The sequence below is a fragment of the Lactuca virosa genome, chromosome 4 (assembly GCF_052849685.1).
Source record: "Lactuca virosa cultivar CGN04683 chromosome 4, Lactuca_virosa_CGN04683_v6, whole genome shotgun sequence".
NCBI classification, from domain to species: Eukaryota; Viridiplantae; Streptophyta; class Magnoliopsida; order Asterales; family Asteraceae; genus Lactuca; species Lactuca virosa.
The window spans coordinates 158,534,484-158,550,313 of NC_136429.1; the positions used below are offsets into that span (position 1 = coordinate 158,534,484).

Below are 15,830 nucleotides of genomic sequence, written 5' to 3' on the forward strand. Positions count from 1 at the left end.
ATTTAACATTAGCGAATTTTCGATGTTAAATATTTTAGTATCATGATTCAATCAACCAAGTAACAAGGTTTTTGAAAAAAAACACCCTAAATGAGTTGTTTGCAACTTATATATGTGTAGTCCTCTTTCTTTTGTACGAATGAGCATAAGACGGAACCGATACTAAACCGGTACTGAATACCAAAATGGAACCTACTGAACCGAACTAACATTACTGGGGTACTAACACGGGTACTGAATCCCGAATTTCGTGACTTTAGAGTACTGAATACCATCTCATATGTTTACATTAAGTACTGAATTTCTTGTTTTTGTATGCCATTTGATTTGTTAATCCATAAGACCATATCTCAAGTTTTATGTTTCATGTATGCAGACCATAAGCTAATGAATGAGTTTTATACCACAATGTCATCTTTATGTATGTATGTACTCCAACTCTGCCATTTCTATTAGACTTTTGTCCCAGTTTTGCCAATTATCATTTTGTAGCACAAATCAATTTCATATGTTGCTATCTGTTGCTGTTGGTGATTTTTGTTTTTTTGTAGTTATAAATCTTGATTTTTTATACATTAAATATCATTTTCTTTTCATTTCCTTTCAACTTGAGAACATAACTTTCCTACCTTTCATTCCATTTCCTTCCAACTCAACAACACAACTAATTATTATTTTTTTCCTTCCCTTTCTTAAATTTTAAAACTCGAGAACATGGTGTAAAATAACTCAAAAACAGAGAGTAATATAATAAATAAATTATAAAAGTACATACATAAAGATAATATAATCATTTCATGTCTAAAGGGACGGAATCTATAACAAAACCAAACAAGATACAGACAAAACACGCAAATTAACTCAAACCACAATGATGATTTGATAGTTGATAATATTCCACCAATCACCATAATCACAAATGAAACAGACAAAAGTTAGAAGTCATGTATAGTAATACTAACCTAAATGTATGTTTGGCAAACCCAAAAGCTTCAATATGCAGCCACCTCAGTAGATTTGCAGCCATCAACATCCACCCAGACTTCATTTACTCGCCCAAAGAACTTAAGTGGAGAGTTATATTGTGCAATTGAGTATGCAAAGCTACTAGAAGAAGAAGTACAGTATGGAGACTTGCTTAAACTGGTGGCTAACTTCTCAGCTTCTTCCACAATGTTGTTATCTCTTGCAAAACCAGAAAATTGGCGAACTGCTTTGCAACTGGAGGTCCATGAATCAGGGACAAGGTTGAGTTCAGGGAGAGGAAGAGGGGGTGTCGATTGGAACTTCTCTGGCAAGTAGAAATACACGACATATGCTGATGAATCAAGGGGCCCTGCTCCAGGGACAAGGCTTGTTAACACAGGAACTGTCATTGGTACACGAGAATTGTTCAAATTTGCACCTTCAATGTACTGGAACAACCTGTAAGACAATATGCATAATACGCTAATAGCATCAAGTAATTCAAGTCTCTTATGAATTGAATCATATTCATATATAGAGCAATCATGATTCATGAACTAGTTGCATGAACAGATAGATTCATTAGGAGATGTACAAGTAATTATAATATGGAACATGATATACTATCAGGTTTAAAAAGCAGTCAGTTTAACATCAAAGACGTTTATTAGTTTGGAACGCATCGGAGGAGTATCGAATTTTGATGCCCTAGGATCAAATTTGAAACATGAAAATGGAAATATTGAATTTAATCATTCAAAAGACGAAGAATCGAATCCCACAGCTCATAGAATACAGAAAAAATCAAACCGGTAATCGGCAATAATAAGATAGGAAAACTATAGAGAGGAACGAAAGGAAACCTGTGGAAGCCATCTCTGGTTGCTTTTCGAAAGGAAATTTCTTTGACGGGAGCGCTCATCCAAACTGAATCTGTATATAATCTGATCTCAAATTCCGATTCCGAGTGAACGACTGTGTACTGTGGTGATTCATACGCGTTGCTAAGCCCTAATATGCAGACGACGTTGACGATCGCTAATAAGAAAGACAAACTCCTCTTCCCCATTGTCGTTACTCACAAGGTCCGCTGCTTGCCTGCTCGGCTTGGTGCAGTTCTCAGAATAGTTCTGCTTCGTGGATTTCGTAATCAATAAAAAATTATATGAGAAAATTTAGCAAATAACAAAAAGTGGGGAGTGCTTCTTGAAAGCAAATTAACATGAATAACACAATTTTATAAAGAGAAATTAAATATCCTCTTACTTTTGTTCCTACCCAATTAAATGATGACATGTGACATTTTAGTATACTTAAATATTATTAAATGAGCATTAAATATGACACATGTCATCATTTAATTGGGTGAGAAGATTTGTAGGAACAAGAAGTAGGATGATATTTAATTTCTCTTTTATAAAATGACACAATTTTATAAAATGACCACGATTTCTGCGAAATAAGAAAACTTTATGAGGAAACGACGTGGCGGGGAAAAAGACAAAAAAGATTATAAAATTTTAATTCCGCAGAGGGTGCGTCGTTCCACAGAGATACCCTCTACGGGTTTGTTCTTCAGAGGAGTACCTCTGAGGGATTGTTCTTCGTTATCATTGATTCAAAATAACAATTTAAACAATAAAACTATGTTTCTAAGAAACAGACTTAGAATTTAACGAAGAAATAAACCATGTTTAAGCGAAGAACAATTCCTCAGAGGTACTCCTCTGAAGAACAAACCCGTAGAGGGTATCTCTGTGGAACGACGTGCCATCTGCGGAATTAAAATTTTATAAAGTTTTTTTTTTTTTTGTCTTTTTTCCCCACCACGTCATTTCCTCATAGCATAAGGACTTCCGTAGAGCCCCTCTCTGTGGAAGTCATTATCATTTTATAAAATTGTGTTTTTCTTGGTCATTTGCTTCAAATACTCCCTTGCTTTTGGTTATTTGATGAATTTTCTCAAATTATATTACAATTGAGTTAAATTATAAACATTAAACAATAGTGTAAAACTAGGATTTTTACGGGCACAAATTATAAACTTTTTCATTAGCAATAAAAATTTAGGATGTCAAACACCAAAACCATGTATAGAAAATTAGGATGACTTAAGATGTAAAAAGACAAAAGTAATGGATCAAAGTCATGCCAAACAAAATGCTTAAAAATAAGCACAAAACATTTAAAAAAAAGATTATGTCGAAACATAGAGAAACCTAAATTTATACCGATACGTATATAAAAACATTTTTTTTATTAAATTAACGAATGAAAGTTCAAAATTTACTTCGAAACGTTGACCATTCAAATTTATACTTACACATACATAAAAATATACACGTAACAAAGTAGTTTTTTTTAACTTAAAGAATTTTACAAAATTCAAAACCGAATGGGTCACAGTGACATTTTACAAAGTCCATGTTGATAATTGTAAGAGAATCAGATTCTGTATACTGCGGGTAGTAAACACGAAAGTTTAGAAAATAAATGGGGTGAAAGTGACATTTTAAAAAGTTCAAAGTTGAAGGGGTAAAAAAGATATTTTAAAAAGTAGATGGATGAAATAGACATTTTAGAAAGTTCAAAATTGATAGGAGTAAAAGTGATATTTTACAAAATATAGAATGGAAATATCATTTTACAAAATAGTGGAGGGAAAACTGAAAAATAGGAGTAATAGAAGAGTTAACCAAAGCTCGTAGAAAACTCCACCCACTTTGATTTTTAGAATAAATATAATTATAGAACGGTCCCTCAGTTTTTAAAAATTCATTTTTAGTCTATTTTTGAGTTTTACAACGAAACAATAGATGGTTTTATTTCTTTATTGATGAGTACGTAGCCTCATAAAGGAATCTAGAACTAAAACACAACTTTGATCTTGTACCTGTAACAAATGGTTAGTTGTATCATGAGTTTCCCAAGTGTACAAGTAGCCCTCCTTTGTTTTAACCTGTACATATTTAAATAGGATCGAGCATGGGCCGGTTTAGGTAAAATCGAACCCAAAACCGATACGTTCGGTTTCGGGTTTGAAACCCAGTGGGTTCGGTTTCGGTTTCACAGGTAGCTTTGCAGTTTTTCGTGCTTAACCCATGGGTTTTGGGTTTGAATGCATGGGTTTTGAGTATTAACCTATTTTCCAACAATTTTAAATAATGTGAAACAAATTCAACCAATTCCAAACAAAAACACTAAAACCAATCAACTAGTTAAAAAAACATTTTAAAAGACAACTAGTTTAAAGAAACTAAGGAATATTAAAAATTAAAACTATTTAATGGGTTTTGGGTTTAAACCTAATTATTCGTGAGTTTGGGTCAGCTTTTGTTTGGTTTTAAAACCATTGGGTCCTTTTGGTTCAAGTGGGTCGGTTTAATGTGTAAACATAACCCAAACTGAATTTTTCGGTTTTGAAAAATCTAAACCCTAAACATACGGTTTGGGTTCGGTTTTGATTTTTCAATTTCGGTTTTGGTTTTTGTTTTGCACAATACTATATTAAGTGTAGAAAGTTGTAGAGTTGTCAATCATTAGCCGTGTTCTCAAGATTTTTTAATGAAGGAAATGGAAGGAAAATATGTTCTCGAGGGGTTCTTTTTTGGGGAAATGACACATTAGCCCTATAACATATTGTAAATTTGCCCATTCAGTCCCTTAAGTTTTTTTCGTGCTTTATTAGGGAAAAAGCTTGTTAGTGACCTGTCCATTTGGTCAATTTGGTCACATGGACCTTTATTAACTGGTTACTAGCTCCACTTAATCCAATTAATCCATATCAGCGTCTACGTGGATCAAACGACGACGTTTTAAGTATGGAGTCTTATTATCCAAGCTTTGGACTGTTCAGTACCCATGTACCTATAAAAACATCTTCGTGCCCTAAAAGGATCACACACTAAAATGTTGTTGCCCTAATTACGCACAAGAGTTCCTACCCTAATGACAAACAAAATGCATCCCGTTAACTCTCCCCACCACAGTTGGTCCTTTGAAGATTGTCGCCACATCACCGCAAATGGGTCAAATGGAGCCCAACATCAAGACATCCAAATAACACTCCTCCAACTACAACTAGAGGTATATTTGATCAGGGATGAAGTGAATGGAAACCTATGTGAGCTTACGGATAATTTGTGTCGCGGGATGGATGAGCTGCATTGTGAAGTCAATGATGTCAGGGCAGGGCAGCTGGATATGTCCCACATGATAAATGACCTCAAGAACCATTTTTCTTATTGCAGTCGGCGTCTGTGAAGGTGATCATTGAGTTAACGACAATGAAGAAAAAGATGTGTGTATTCACATATGTGTTTAGGTGTTAGCTATTGTGGGTGTGGTGATGACAGTCAACCAATACTTCTGATGACGGAGTACTTAGTTTTCTTTGTTTGGGTTTTGGATTTTAAGGGAAAATGGTTGGGTTTTGGGGGTAAATGGTTGGTTTGTATGGGTAAGTCGTTACTGTATTTTGGTTGTCCAGTGGTCTGATATTTGATCTTTTTGTGTATTTAGGTATGAAACTTGGATGCCATTTTGTTGGTTGTTTAATTTTATTTAGGAAGTAAATCGTGTATGATGCCATGTAAGTTTGAAACCCAGATCAACGAAAACATAGTAACTTTATGGGTAAATAGCACAAAAAACACTAAGTTTACACAAAAATTCTAATTTGACACTGTGTTTTTTTTTCTCAAACTTGACACTGTGTTTTCCAATTTTTTATAATTTTGACCACTTGACTGGTCAACCCGGTTACCTGCTGACGTGGCATGCTGACGTGACATGCTGACGTGTCAAAATTGAATTTTTTTCCCACAAAAGGCATTGAGTTTTCATTTTTTTTCGATTTTGACACCAAGTTTAATTTTTTCTTTCAATTTTGACACTTCGTTTTTTTTCTTCCAAATCGAGCATCATTTTTTCTAATTTTGTTCAATGTTGGCCATTTTCCATTTGAAACCATATAAATATTTTTTTAGTACATTTCAAACCGTATAAATATATTTTTTTCATTTAAAAACCATATTTTTGTATAAATACAAGGTTTTTTTTTACATTTAAATCATAGTTTTATGTATAAATATGTATTAGTTATATAAAAACCATATTTTATATTAAATACGCAACTTTAAAATGAGTTTGAAGGTTTGGAGGCATGTAATCGATCAAGGCTGCAACCCGTAAAATTTTTACATCTTATTCGAAGCTTATGGTTAGTTTGGTTCTCATGATATAACTAATGCATATTTATGCATAACATTATGCTTTGAATGTAAAAAAAACCTTGTATTTATATAAAAATGTGGTTTTTAAACGAAAAAAAATATATTTATACGGTTTGAAATGTACTAAAAAAATATTTATATGGTTTCAAATGGAAAATGGTCAACATTGAACAAAATTGGAAAAATGATGTTCGATTTGGAAGAAAAAAAAAATAAAGTGTCAAAACTGAAAGAAAAAATAAAACTTGGTGTCAAAATCGAAAAAAATGAAAAAGCAGTGTCTTTTGTGGGAAAAAACTCAATTTTGACACGTCAACATGTCATGTTCGCATGCCACGTCATCAAAACTGACACATCATCATGCCACGTCAGCAGGTAACCGGGTTGACCGGTCAAGTGGTCAGAATTGTAAAAATTTGGAAAACACGGTGTCAAATTTGAGAAAAAAAAAACACTATGTCACATTAGAATTTTGGTTTAAACTTAGTGTCTTTTGTGCTATTTACCCTAACTTTATCTACGTATTGTTTCCTTATTTAATTACATGTCAAGGCAACCTGTAGGACCCAGTTTGATAGTTGTTCATATGTAGTTGTATTTTAAGGAAAAGTTTATTTTTGTTTGATACGTAGTGTTGGGACCACAATGTCTAAAGGTTGTGAAATTCTAAATATCGCAAAAGAAAGGGACAACGGGACCCTCAACCCCCATGACTGCACAACACAATAAAATAACCCAATTTGCACATGGACAAAAAGTTCCAAAAAGGGAATAAAAACAAAAAGAATGTTGTAACTGAATACCAATGTTTGTAATGTGTCCTTTTCCCAAAGCTCTTAAATATTGTGTGACATCTAGATATACATCCAATAATATAAAAGGGACAAAATTATTTTAAGTCAACATACAATTAGTTGATATTTAACCATATATGGGAAAACTTTGGTACATTAAGGGGCAATTATGGAAACATTTTATACCAACATTCCAACTAAATAGTTTAAAGACAACCATGAAAGGAAATTACACTCATTGTTTGATAACAAACCATAAGTAAAATTTACATAAATACCCTTACCCATAACAACCTTTTACCAAATTACATAAATACCCCTGCCCACAAACACTGCACCCACACTAATCCAATTCCATAGCCTTTGATGCGATGTTATCTTCACCTTCAACTCTTTTTACCAACTTCATTTCAAGGATTCTTTCAGACTTTTTTTTTCTTTTTCGTGGTTGTTCTACATTACCTACACACACTTAATATTTTTTTAACCTTAACATCTTAATCAACTTCATCACGCATGACAACATCTTCCCTAGCCCCTTCCATGTTCACTGACTCTTGTGTCGACCTCACAACTTGTCTTTTCCTACCATTATTTTTAGTTGGCCTTTCAAGTTGAGGACAAGTAGTCTTGTTGTACCCTCTCTATTTGCATATACCACAATAGACAGGTTTTCCTGCCTTTGATACTATGTGTCTTCCAGTACTTTCAAAAGCATCTCTTATCTCTTCATGGTTGGTCTTCCTTGCATCCTTTTTTTATTGGAGGCGAATAAGGGATTTGTTCTGTAGGAGGCCACATGTTTCTTCCATTCATCCAATGTATGGAGTGTTTGTAAGCATTATGGTAGAAGGTTGCCAAGTAAATTGGTTCTACATATGGTGAATCATGCTTGGTGTTTAAGATTGATAATGTTGCAACTAAATGCACACACCTATACCCATTCAATTGCCATAGCCTGCATGTGCATTCCTTCTTCTGCACATCAACAACACAAGACTAGTCCATGCATCTTGTTTCAATCTTCATCACTTCACATGAAATAACTTGCAAAGACCTAAAGGCATGAAAAAAAATTCATTATATATGCCAAATTTTAAATTATTATTTAATTTGTATGGTTACATACCTTTGCTTAATTTTTAACAGATTCAACTTGTCTCTGATGTCTGGACTTACATTGTAACGATTCCATCCTTGTCCCTTAAGTTACATGTTGAACATCCTTTGCATCACATAAGTATGAATATCTTCTAACATAATAATAATGGGTTTCTTCCTAGCATCCATTATAACACTATTGAAGCTTTTTGAGTATCCATTCTCCACAGATTCACAAGAGGCATGGTGAAGTTTGAAGAAATCCAACAACCATGTGGTAGGATCCCTCTCCATTAGATGCACAAAGGCAACAAGATTTATTTCTTGAATCTCCTTCATGCTTGCATTGAAATGTTCTTCAGTAGTTGCTTTACTGTCCCTCCATAAAATATTCTCAAATTATGCTCCAAGATTTTTTTCCTAAAGTTAGCATAGATATGCCTTGCATACTGCCTGTGTTCTGCTGCTGGTAAGGCCTCATTCACTGCCTCAACCAATCCTTATATATGTAGAAGCATATAATAAAGCTATATTAACAGACCATGTGTTGTAATACACTAACAAAATGTACTATACCTTGTGTTGATCAGATATTATCACAAGCACACTTCCTTGATATATAAACTTCAAGTATTTTGAAAGATTCTCAATAACCATTTCCATCTGTCTTTGTTCTCTACACATACAACTACCCAAGCAACAAGTAAAATTCCATTGTCAGCATCCCTACCCACAAGACAAAGTAACTCACCCTAGCTAAAACATTTCAGAAAACAACCATCAAGGTTAATTATACTTCTACACTCTGCCCTCCAACCCTCTTTCACTCCATGAAAACATATGTAAATCCAAGTGAAGTAATTTTTACCATCAGGCATTGCTTCAACATAATTTTTTACAGTTGAACCTTGATTTGATCTTTTTATCTTCGTACCATATGGCCATAACTTGGCATAATTGTCTGCAATTGTGTAACATTCTGATGATGAGGTATTTTCAATTTTAACCCTAAGAATGAAGAATTATTTCATTTTGGCCCTTGTGCATGAGAAATCTTGCAAAATGGCCCATAGTGGCATTTTTGTAATTTTGTGGCGGACTTACGTACGCGGGGCGTATATGTGAGATCCACAAACCCTAATTTTTAGGTTTTGGACCCTATTTAATCAACTTATGGCCTCCAAACCTCATCTCTCATCAGCCTCCAACACCTCTATACGACCTTAGCAAATCGTAGCCACTTGTTTGAGCATTGTTGACCCTTGTGTGTGTTTTTGGTGGCCTTGAAGGAGAAAGAAGGAAGTAGAACCACCTTGGAAACTTGAAGGAGCTTTGGATCTAGGATCTTCATGTATCTAGCAACCTCCAAGAGGTATAAAGCTTTAAACTTGGCTTGTAATTTCTTAAATCTTGCTAAGTTCTTGATTCATGAACATTTTGTTCCCAAGACTTGACCTTTTTGAGTTTGGCATGCTCCATCCCATTTAATATTTACTTTAAGACATTTTGAGTAGTTTATAAGCATAACAAATAGGGTCTTTGCTCTTAACTCTTCCCCATGCATGTGCTTGGTGGTCTTAATGGGTTAAGAGGTTGGGGTTTCAAGCATTTAACACTTATTGGCCCTGCAAGACCATAAAGTTGGAAACTTTATGGTCAAGAACGATATTTGGGACTTGGATCTTCGTTTTAGACGTAAAAGATTGAGTATTAAGCACTTAGTGCATTAAGAAGAAGTTCAGTTGTGTACGCTGGGCGTACCAATTGGTACGCTGTGCGTACGCGGCCAAACCCATGTTTCCTGGTCAGCCATGAAGTACGCCCCGTATACAGATGAGTACGCCCCGTATACTCGGCTGGGTTGACTCGACTGGTTTGTTGACTTAGACCTTTGACCAAGTTTGACCTAAGGGTATTTTAGGCAAATTGAGTGGTACTTGAGATCTGTCATTATTTGGTGTTTAGGTGACCAGTTGAGTTATCATTCGGAGTTGTGTTCTGTCAGATATCTTTACAGACTGAGAGGTGAGTTTTCCCTCACTGTACTTGTGGGTCGAAGGCACCAATGCCGGACCAGTAGATTATGTATCATGGTTTAGGATGTTGCTATGTTGTAGTGATCTGTTAAGATCTGCATGTTTATCTGTTTGCTGTTATATGTTTATCTGTTACGAATATGTCAACATGGTATGGTTGGGTTGAGGTAGTACTGCTTTGTGCGGCAGCCAACAAACCCGGGAGCAAGACAAACATAAGTTGTGGGCCTTTAGGGAAAGCCAAACTTATGTTGTGGGCTCGGAGCAAGCCAGGTATGAGCTGTGGGCCTGAAGGGCAAACCAGACTCATATTGTGGGCTCAAGGGTAATCCAGTCCGTTAGCTGTGGACCCAGTATATGTTGTTATATGTTGTGTGTTGGTACTTTGGGGGGACTCACTAAGCTTTGGCTTACAGTTTCAGTTTATTGTTTCAGGTACTTCAGATGATCGCGGGAAAGCGAAGGCGTGATCGTGCACATCTTCCTGTTTTGCGTTATGGGATCTTGGGAAAACTCTGATTTTGAATAATACTTTTTAAACAATGGCTCTTTTGAAAACAATGATTGGTAAATGGTTGATTTTAAAATTATTAAATTTCTAAGATTTTTGGGGTGTTACAAATTGTACCTTTAACTAGACTGAAAGCATATTTTTTGGCTCTCCTACACTGACTCATACTCACTTCAATGCCAAATGTGTGTTTCCACCTCCTCTCTAAGAAGCCTAACACTCATCTTATGATTGTTTAAAAATATTGAGTGAAATGACTTCCCATCCATCTATAAGTGACAAATGAGCCAAATTTGAAATTCCTAGCACAATTAAGGTCACTTATAATGTAACATCCCAAAAATCATAGGTAAAAGTTTCATTTTTAATTCAACCCAAACCATAAAATATTCATGTCAAACCATCCAAAAGTATGTCATAGTAAAATAGTCATCATAGTACAACTCCTAAAATCATAAAAGTGCGGAAGACATGGGTGGATGTGGTGCGATCATGTCGTGCCCTTCCCTTTTGAACTGGAAGTACCTGAAACCATAAACATAAAAATGTAAGCACAAAGCTTAGTGAGTTTCCCCAAAATACCCCATACCATACATATAATAGTCAAAACATAACTGGGAATATTTCACCCCTTTCGGTCTCTTTCAACCAGTACTAGGTCTATTTCACCCCCTTTGGTCTCTTTCAACCGGTACTGGGTCTATTTCACCCCCTTTTGGTCTCTTTCAACTGGTATCGAGTCTATTTCACCCCTACAGCTAAACATATAATCATATCAATAGGAGTCACAAAGACAACAAGCACATATAGGCATAACAGAAAGTGTCACAAAGACAATTATCCTCCTACACACATAATCCAGTGGGCCGACATTGGTGCCTTCGACCCACGAGCACAAGGAAGGAACTCACCTCGATCCGTTGATAAACAAATAACACTCATTCTGCTGAACCGGAAAAATCCCCACACTAAATCACAAATAATAAAACCATAATTAATAATGAGGCCATAATCCAAAACCGATAGTCTAAATCCTTAATCCCGACTTCTAGGGTAAAAGACCATTTTACCCTTCCCTTATTGGGCCCAACTAATCACGACCCAACCCAAAATGGCCTAAGGCCCAGAAATAACCCAAATCCATAAAGAACCAAGGCCCACTAATGACCTAAACCCATAAGGACTTATGGCCCAACAACGGCCTAAACTAGATCAAGTCCTAAAAGCCCAACTGGTGAGTACGCCGTGCGTACCACCAAATTACGACCAACGTACAAGTCCAACAGGGAGGACAAAAATGGGGCTCAAACCCAATATGCGTAGCTTACTCAAAAGTACGCCCCACGTACTGGTCAATGGATCTTTCTCATTCTCATGGCTTAATCCCTTTAGACCTTAACGTCCACACCTCAAATCTATTTCTAAATAAGGTCTTAATCCATAAAGTCGGAAACTTTAAGCCTTTGCATGGCTCCAAGAGGTCCAAATCCTAGATCTAGCATTCTTTCTTCATAAAATAACCATAAACTTTTTGCATGGTTGGTCCTCAACCATGAAAATGCAAACTTTATCATCAAGGAACCCCAGAAACATCAAAAGAACAACTCAAGACCTCTCGAGTAGCATTTAATCACAAGAATCTTCTTATGGGACCAAAGAGCATAAGATTTTACCGACATACAAAATCTAAACTAAAGAGTCATAAAGTTTAAAGCTTTATACCTTATGAGGCTTGCAAAGATGGTGAAGATTCTAGATCTTCAAGCTCCAACTTAACCAATGATTCACCACCAAGCTTCTTCTTCTTCAAGGTACCCAAAGAACACCACAAAATCACAACAATGGCTCAAGAACACTCAAATGGAGACTAGGGTTTCGTGGGGATCTTTTTAGGGTAAGGAGGCCGATGAGGGGGAAGCCACAAGGTCAATAATGTTACTTAAATAGGGGCCAAACCCTAAAAATTAGGGTTTGTGGTCTGAGCGAGTACGCCCATCGTACTAAGTTATCCACATGTTCGACTTAAAGAGAGTACACCATGCTTACTCCAAGTTACGCCTAGCGTAACAAGAACCAAAAATGCAAATTTTTATAATTTTAGGACCAAACAAAAATATACCTAATAAACGAGTGTTACAATTCTCCCCCACTTGAATCAGACTTCATCCTCGAAGTATACTGCTGCAAATAACTCTGGATAATGCTCCCTCATCTCGTCCTCAGTCTCCCACGTCCACTCTGAACCCTTTCGGTGCTGCCACTGCACCTTCACCAAACTCACAACCTTGTTTTATAGAGTCTTCGTCCTCCTGTCAAGGATCACCACCGCTTTCTCTATATAATTCAGGCGATCATCCACCTAAATGTCCTCCAATGGAACTACTATGGAATCGTCAACCAAGCCTTTCCGCATCTGATAGACATGAGATGTGTTGTGAACCTGACTCGAGCTCCTCGGGTAGATCCAGAAGATACACAACCCTGCCCACCCAGGCTAAAACCCTGAAAGGACCAATATACCTGGGGCCCAACTTTCCCTACTTCCTGAATTAGATGGTACCTTTCCAAGGTGACACCTTCAGGAGTACCATGTCTCCAAATTGGAACTCTAACTCTGACCGACACCTATCAACATAGCTCTTCTGTCGACTTTGCATTGTCTGAAGTCTGTCGCGAACCTGCTGAATCAACTCTGTCGTCTTAAGTACAGCCTCCGTACTCCCCATAACCCGCTGACCGACCTCACCCCAACATATCAGGGTCCTACATTTCCTCCCATAAAGCATCTCAAAAGGAGGCTGATCAATGCTAGCGTGATAACTGTTGTTATACGAAAACTCCGCCAAAGGGAGATACATATCCCAACTCCTGCCAAAATCCAGTACACATGCCCGAAGCATGTCCTCTAAAGTCTGAATAGTCCGCTCACTCTGACCATCAGTCTGTGGGTGGAAAGTTGTGCTGAAATGAAAACGAGTACCCAACTCCTCATGAAATCTCTTCTAGAACCTGGAAGTAAATCGAACATCCCAATCTGAAACAACCGAAATCGGCACCCCATGTCATGCCACAACCTCCCGGATGTAGATGTCTGATAGCTTCTCCGCAGAGATACTCTCCTGCACTGGGATGAAGTTTGCGCTCTTGGTCAACAATCCCCGCCTATCATAATCAAAAGAAGCCACCTAAACCACTATGCACTCACTCTTCCGGTGTTCCTCCTTCATAGCCTCAACCCGAGCCTCTCGAATATGCTCTAAGAGTGGGGTAATCACCGTCACCTCAAGCATAGATCTCGAATAGGTACATGTTGGATAAGGTGTCTAAGTCCATAACTATATCTAGTATGTACTTGACCCGGCTTGGTATGGTCCATTTGGGTTGCATGACATCACAACAATTGGATAGACAAAATGATAAAAGGACACTTATGATTTATTAATATATTATAAGTTCTAATATATTAATATGAAATCATATTATTTAATTAGTATTGATCAAGAATTAATTTGGAATTAATTTTGTGATCAAAAGAGACTAATTAAATATATGGGGATTGATTATGTAAATCATTCATTCTTATATAGTGGGCTTATGATCCATGATCCACTAGATTGGGCTAAGTCTCATTTGGTGCTCCATGGATGCTCCATGGAGGTTAAAACCCATGGGTCATGGAGGAAATGAAAAGCCATGCACATTAGGGTTTACATGGTGTAACCCTACATGTGGCACACTATATAAAGAGCCCCATGGCTAGCAAAAATCGGCCACTAAGACTAAGAAAGGAGGGCTAGCCGAATTTGTGCACAAGTGTACTTCTCTCAAGTTATTCCAAGATTTGTGGTGTTGTGTGAAGCATTTGAGGCATAACATTTGGGGTGCTAGGCTCACAAGGTCTTAAGGAACTCAAGCAACAAGAAAGGTATGTCATTCTACTAGTTTTTATATTACATGTACCCTAATCACATGCTAGTTAGGATGAAACCTTGGAAAATGAATATTTGCATGTATAATAGAGAAAACATAGATCCAAGGTTTCTAGGGTTGCATGCACACCATAGGAGTGTTAGAATGCTCAAAACCCATCAGTGGTATCAGAGGCTAGGCTTGTTTTCATTATACTTGATGCAAATTGCTTGAAAAAGTCGAAATTCTGCTAACTGTTCAGTGAACTCGCCGAGTCCATGGGGGGACTCGCCGAGTCCAAGTGAAATCTCATCCTACTCGTCGAGTAGGTTCTTGTACTCGGCGAGTAGGAGGCCCTGTGTGCAGAATTTCGAGTTTTGTTGCTGGAATTGGACTAGAATCATTACCCTAAACTGTTTTGGACTTATAAAATCTGTTTTTGAGGTGGTAATGATTATGCTAATCCATTTTCAAAGGTTATTATCAAAGTTTCTAGTTTTATATATGCTTATGTGATTCTTGAAAATTGTTGATATGAATATTCATGCTTATAAGTTTGGTAGATCATAGGAATTATTTGCAAATTGTTTGTTAGTGTGATTCTTGATCTAAATGTAAATTAATGGACTCCATAACTTGTCCTCAAGTTATGGAATTCCAAAAGTCTTTTCTTTAAAACCATTAAAACTCATAAGTTATAGAAATGAAAGGTTTTGAATAGTTTCAAAACTTGTCCTCAAGTTTTGGAAGTTGTAAAGTCACTTTAGAAAACTTTAATTTCAAACCCTAAAATTTTGAAAGTTTAAAATTCAAACCTTATACTTTATAGTATTATAAGTTAATAATATATATATATATATATATATATATATATATATATATATATATATATATATATATATATATATATAAGATTAAGCCAGTCTTATCGTTAGTAGGCCTCATTCACGAAGCCAGTCTATAAGGGGGGTATAAGGTTGTTGCCTATAAAATGACAGCTTAATGGGTGTCCACTCTCATCCACCGCTTCCTTGACTGGTGGAGGGTCGTTAGCCGAACGGGTAGGGCAAAGACTATAATTCTCATTAAAAGTATAATGATAAATATAAAATAACTAAACCTTTATTAATTCCCAATCTTAGTTACTTTAGGAAAATGTGAAATTGATGCTAACCCATGGAATTACACTTTACACCTTGCTAAAGTCGTTAGTGGAGCGTGTGTGGTTAACCGGCACACTAACTTGGACTTAACAAGGGTGGCTTAAGGTTTGTCATAG

General features: G+C 36.4%; 1 protein-coding gene across 1 annotated transcript; it reads right to left on the reverse strand.

Moving 5' to 3' along the window:
* Positions 1–725: 725 nt before the first annotated feature.
* On the reverse strand, positions 726–2,158 carry LOC145107621 (uncharacterized). The gene is made up of 2 exons (XM_079044556.1): positions 1,830–2,158; positions 726–1,425 (listed from the first exon to the last, which is right to left on the reverse strand). Exons 1-2 carry the CDS (start codon positions 2,033–2,035, stop codon positions 993–995), a joined length of 639 nt encoding a protein of 212 aa, XP_078900682.1. The 5' UTR covers positions 2,036–2,158; the 3' UTR covers positions 726–992.
* Between the last annotated feature and the right edge of the window lie 13,672 nt (positions 2,159–15,830).

Bases quoted from the DNA above. Each gene is read 5' to 3' on its own strand.
- LOC145107621 (XM_079044556.1), bottom strand. From the start codon at position 2,035: ATGGGGAAGAGGAGTTTGTCTTTCTTATTAGCGATCGTCAACGTCGTC. The intron at 1,426-1,829 runs GTTTCCTTTCGT...ATTGTCTTACAG, and splicing joins ACCAGAGATGGCTTCCACAG to GTTGTTCCAGTACATTGAAG.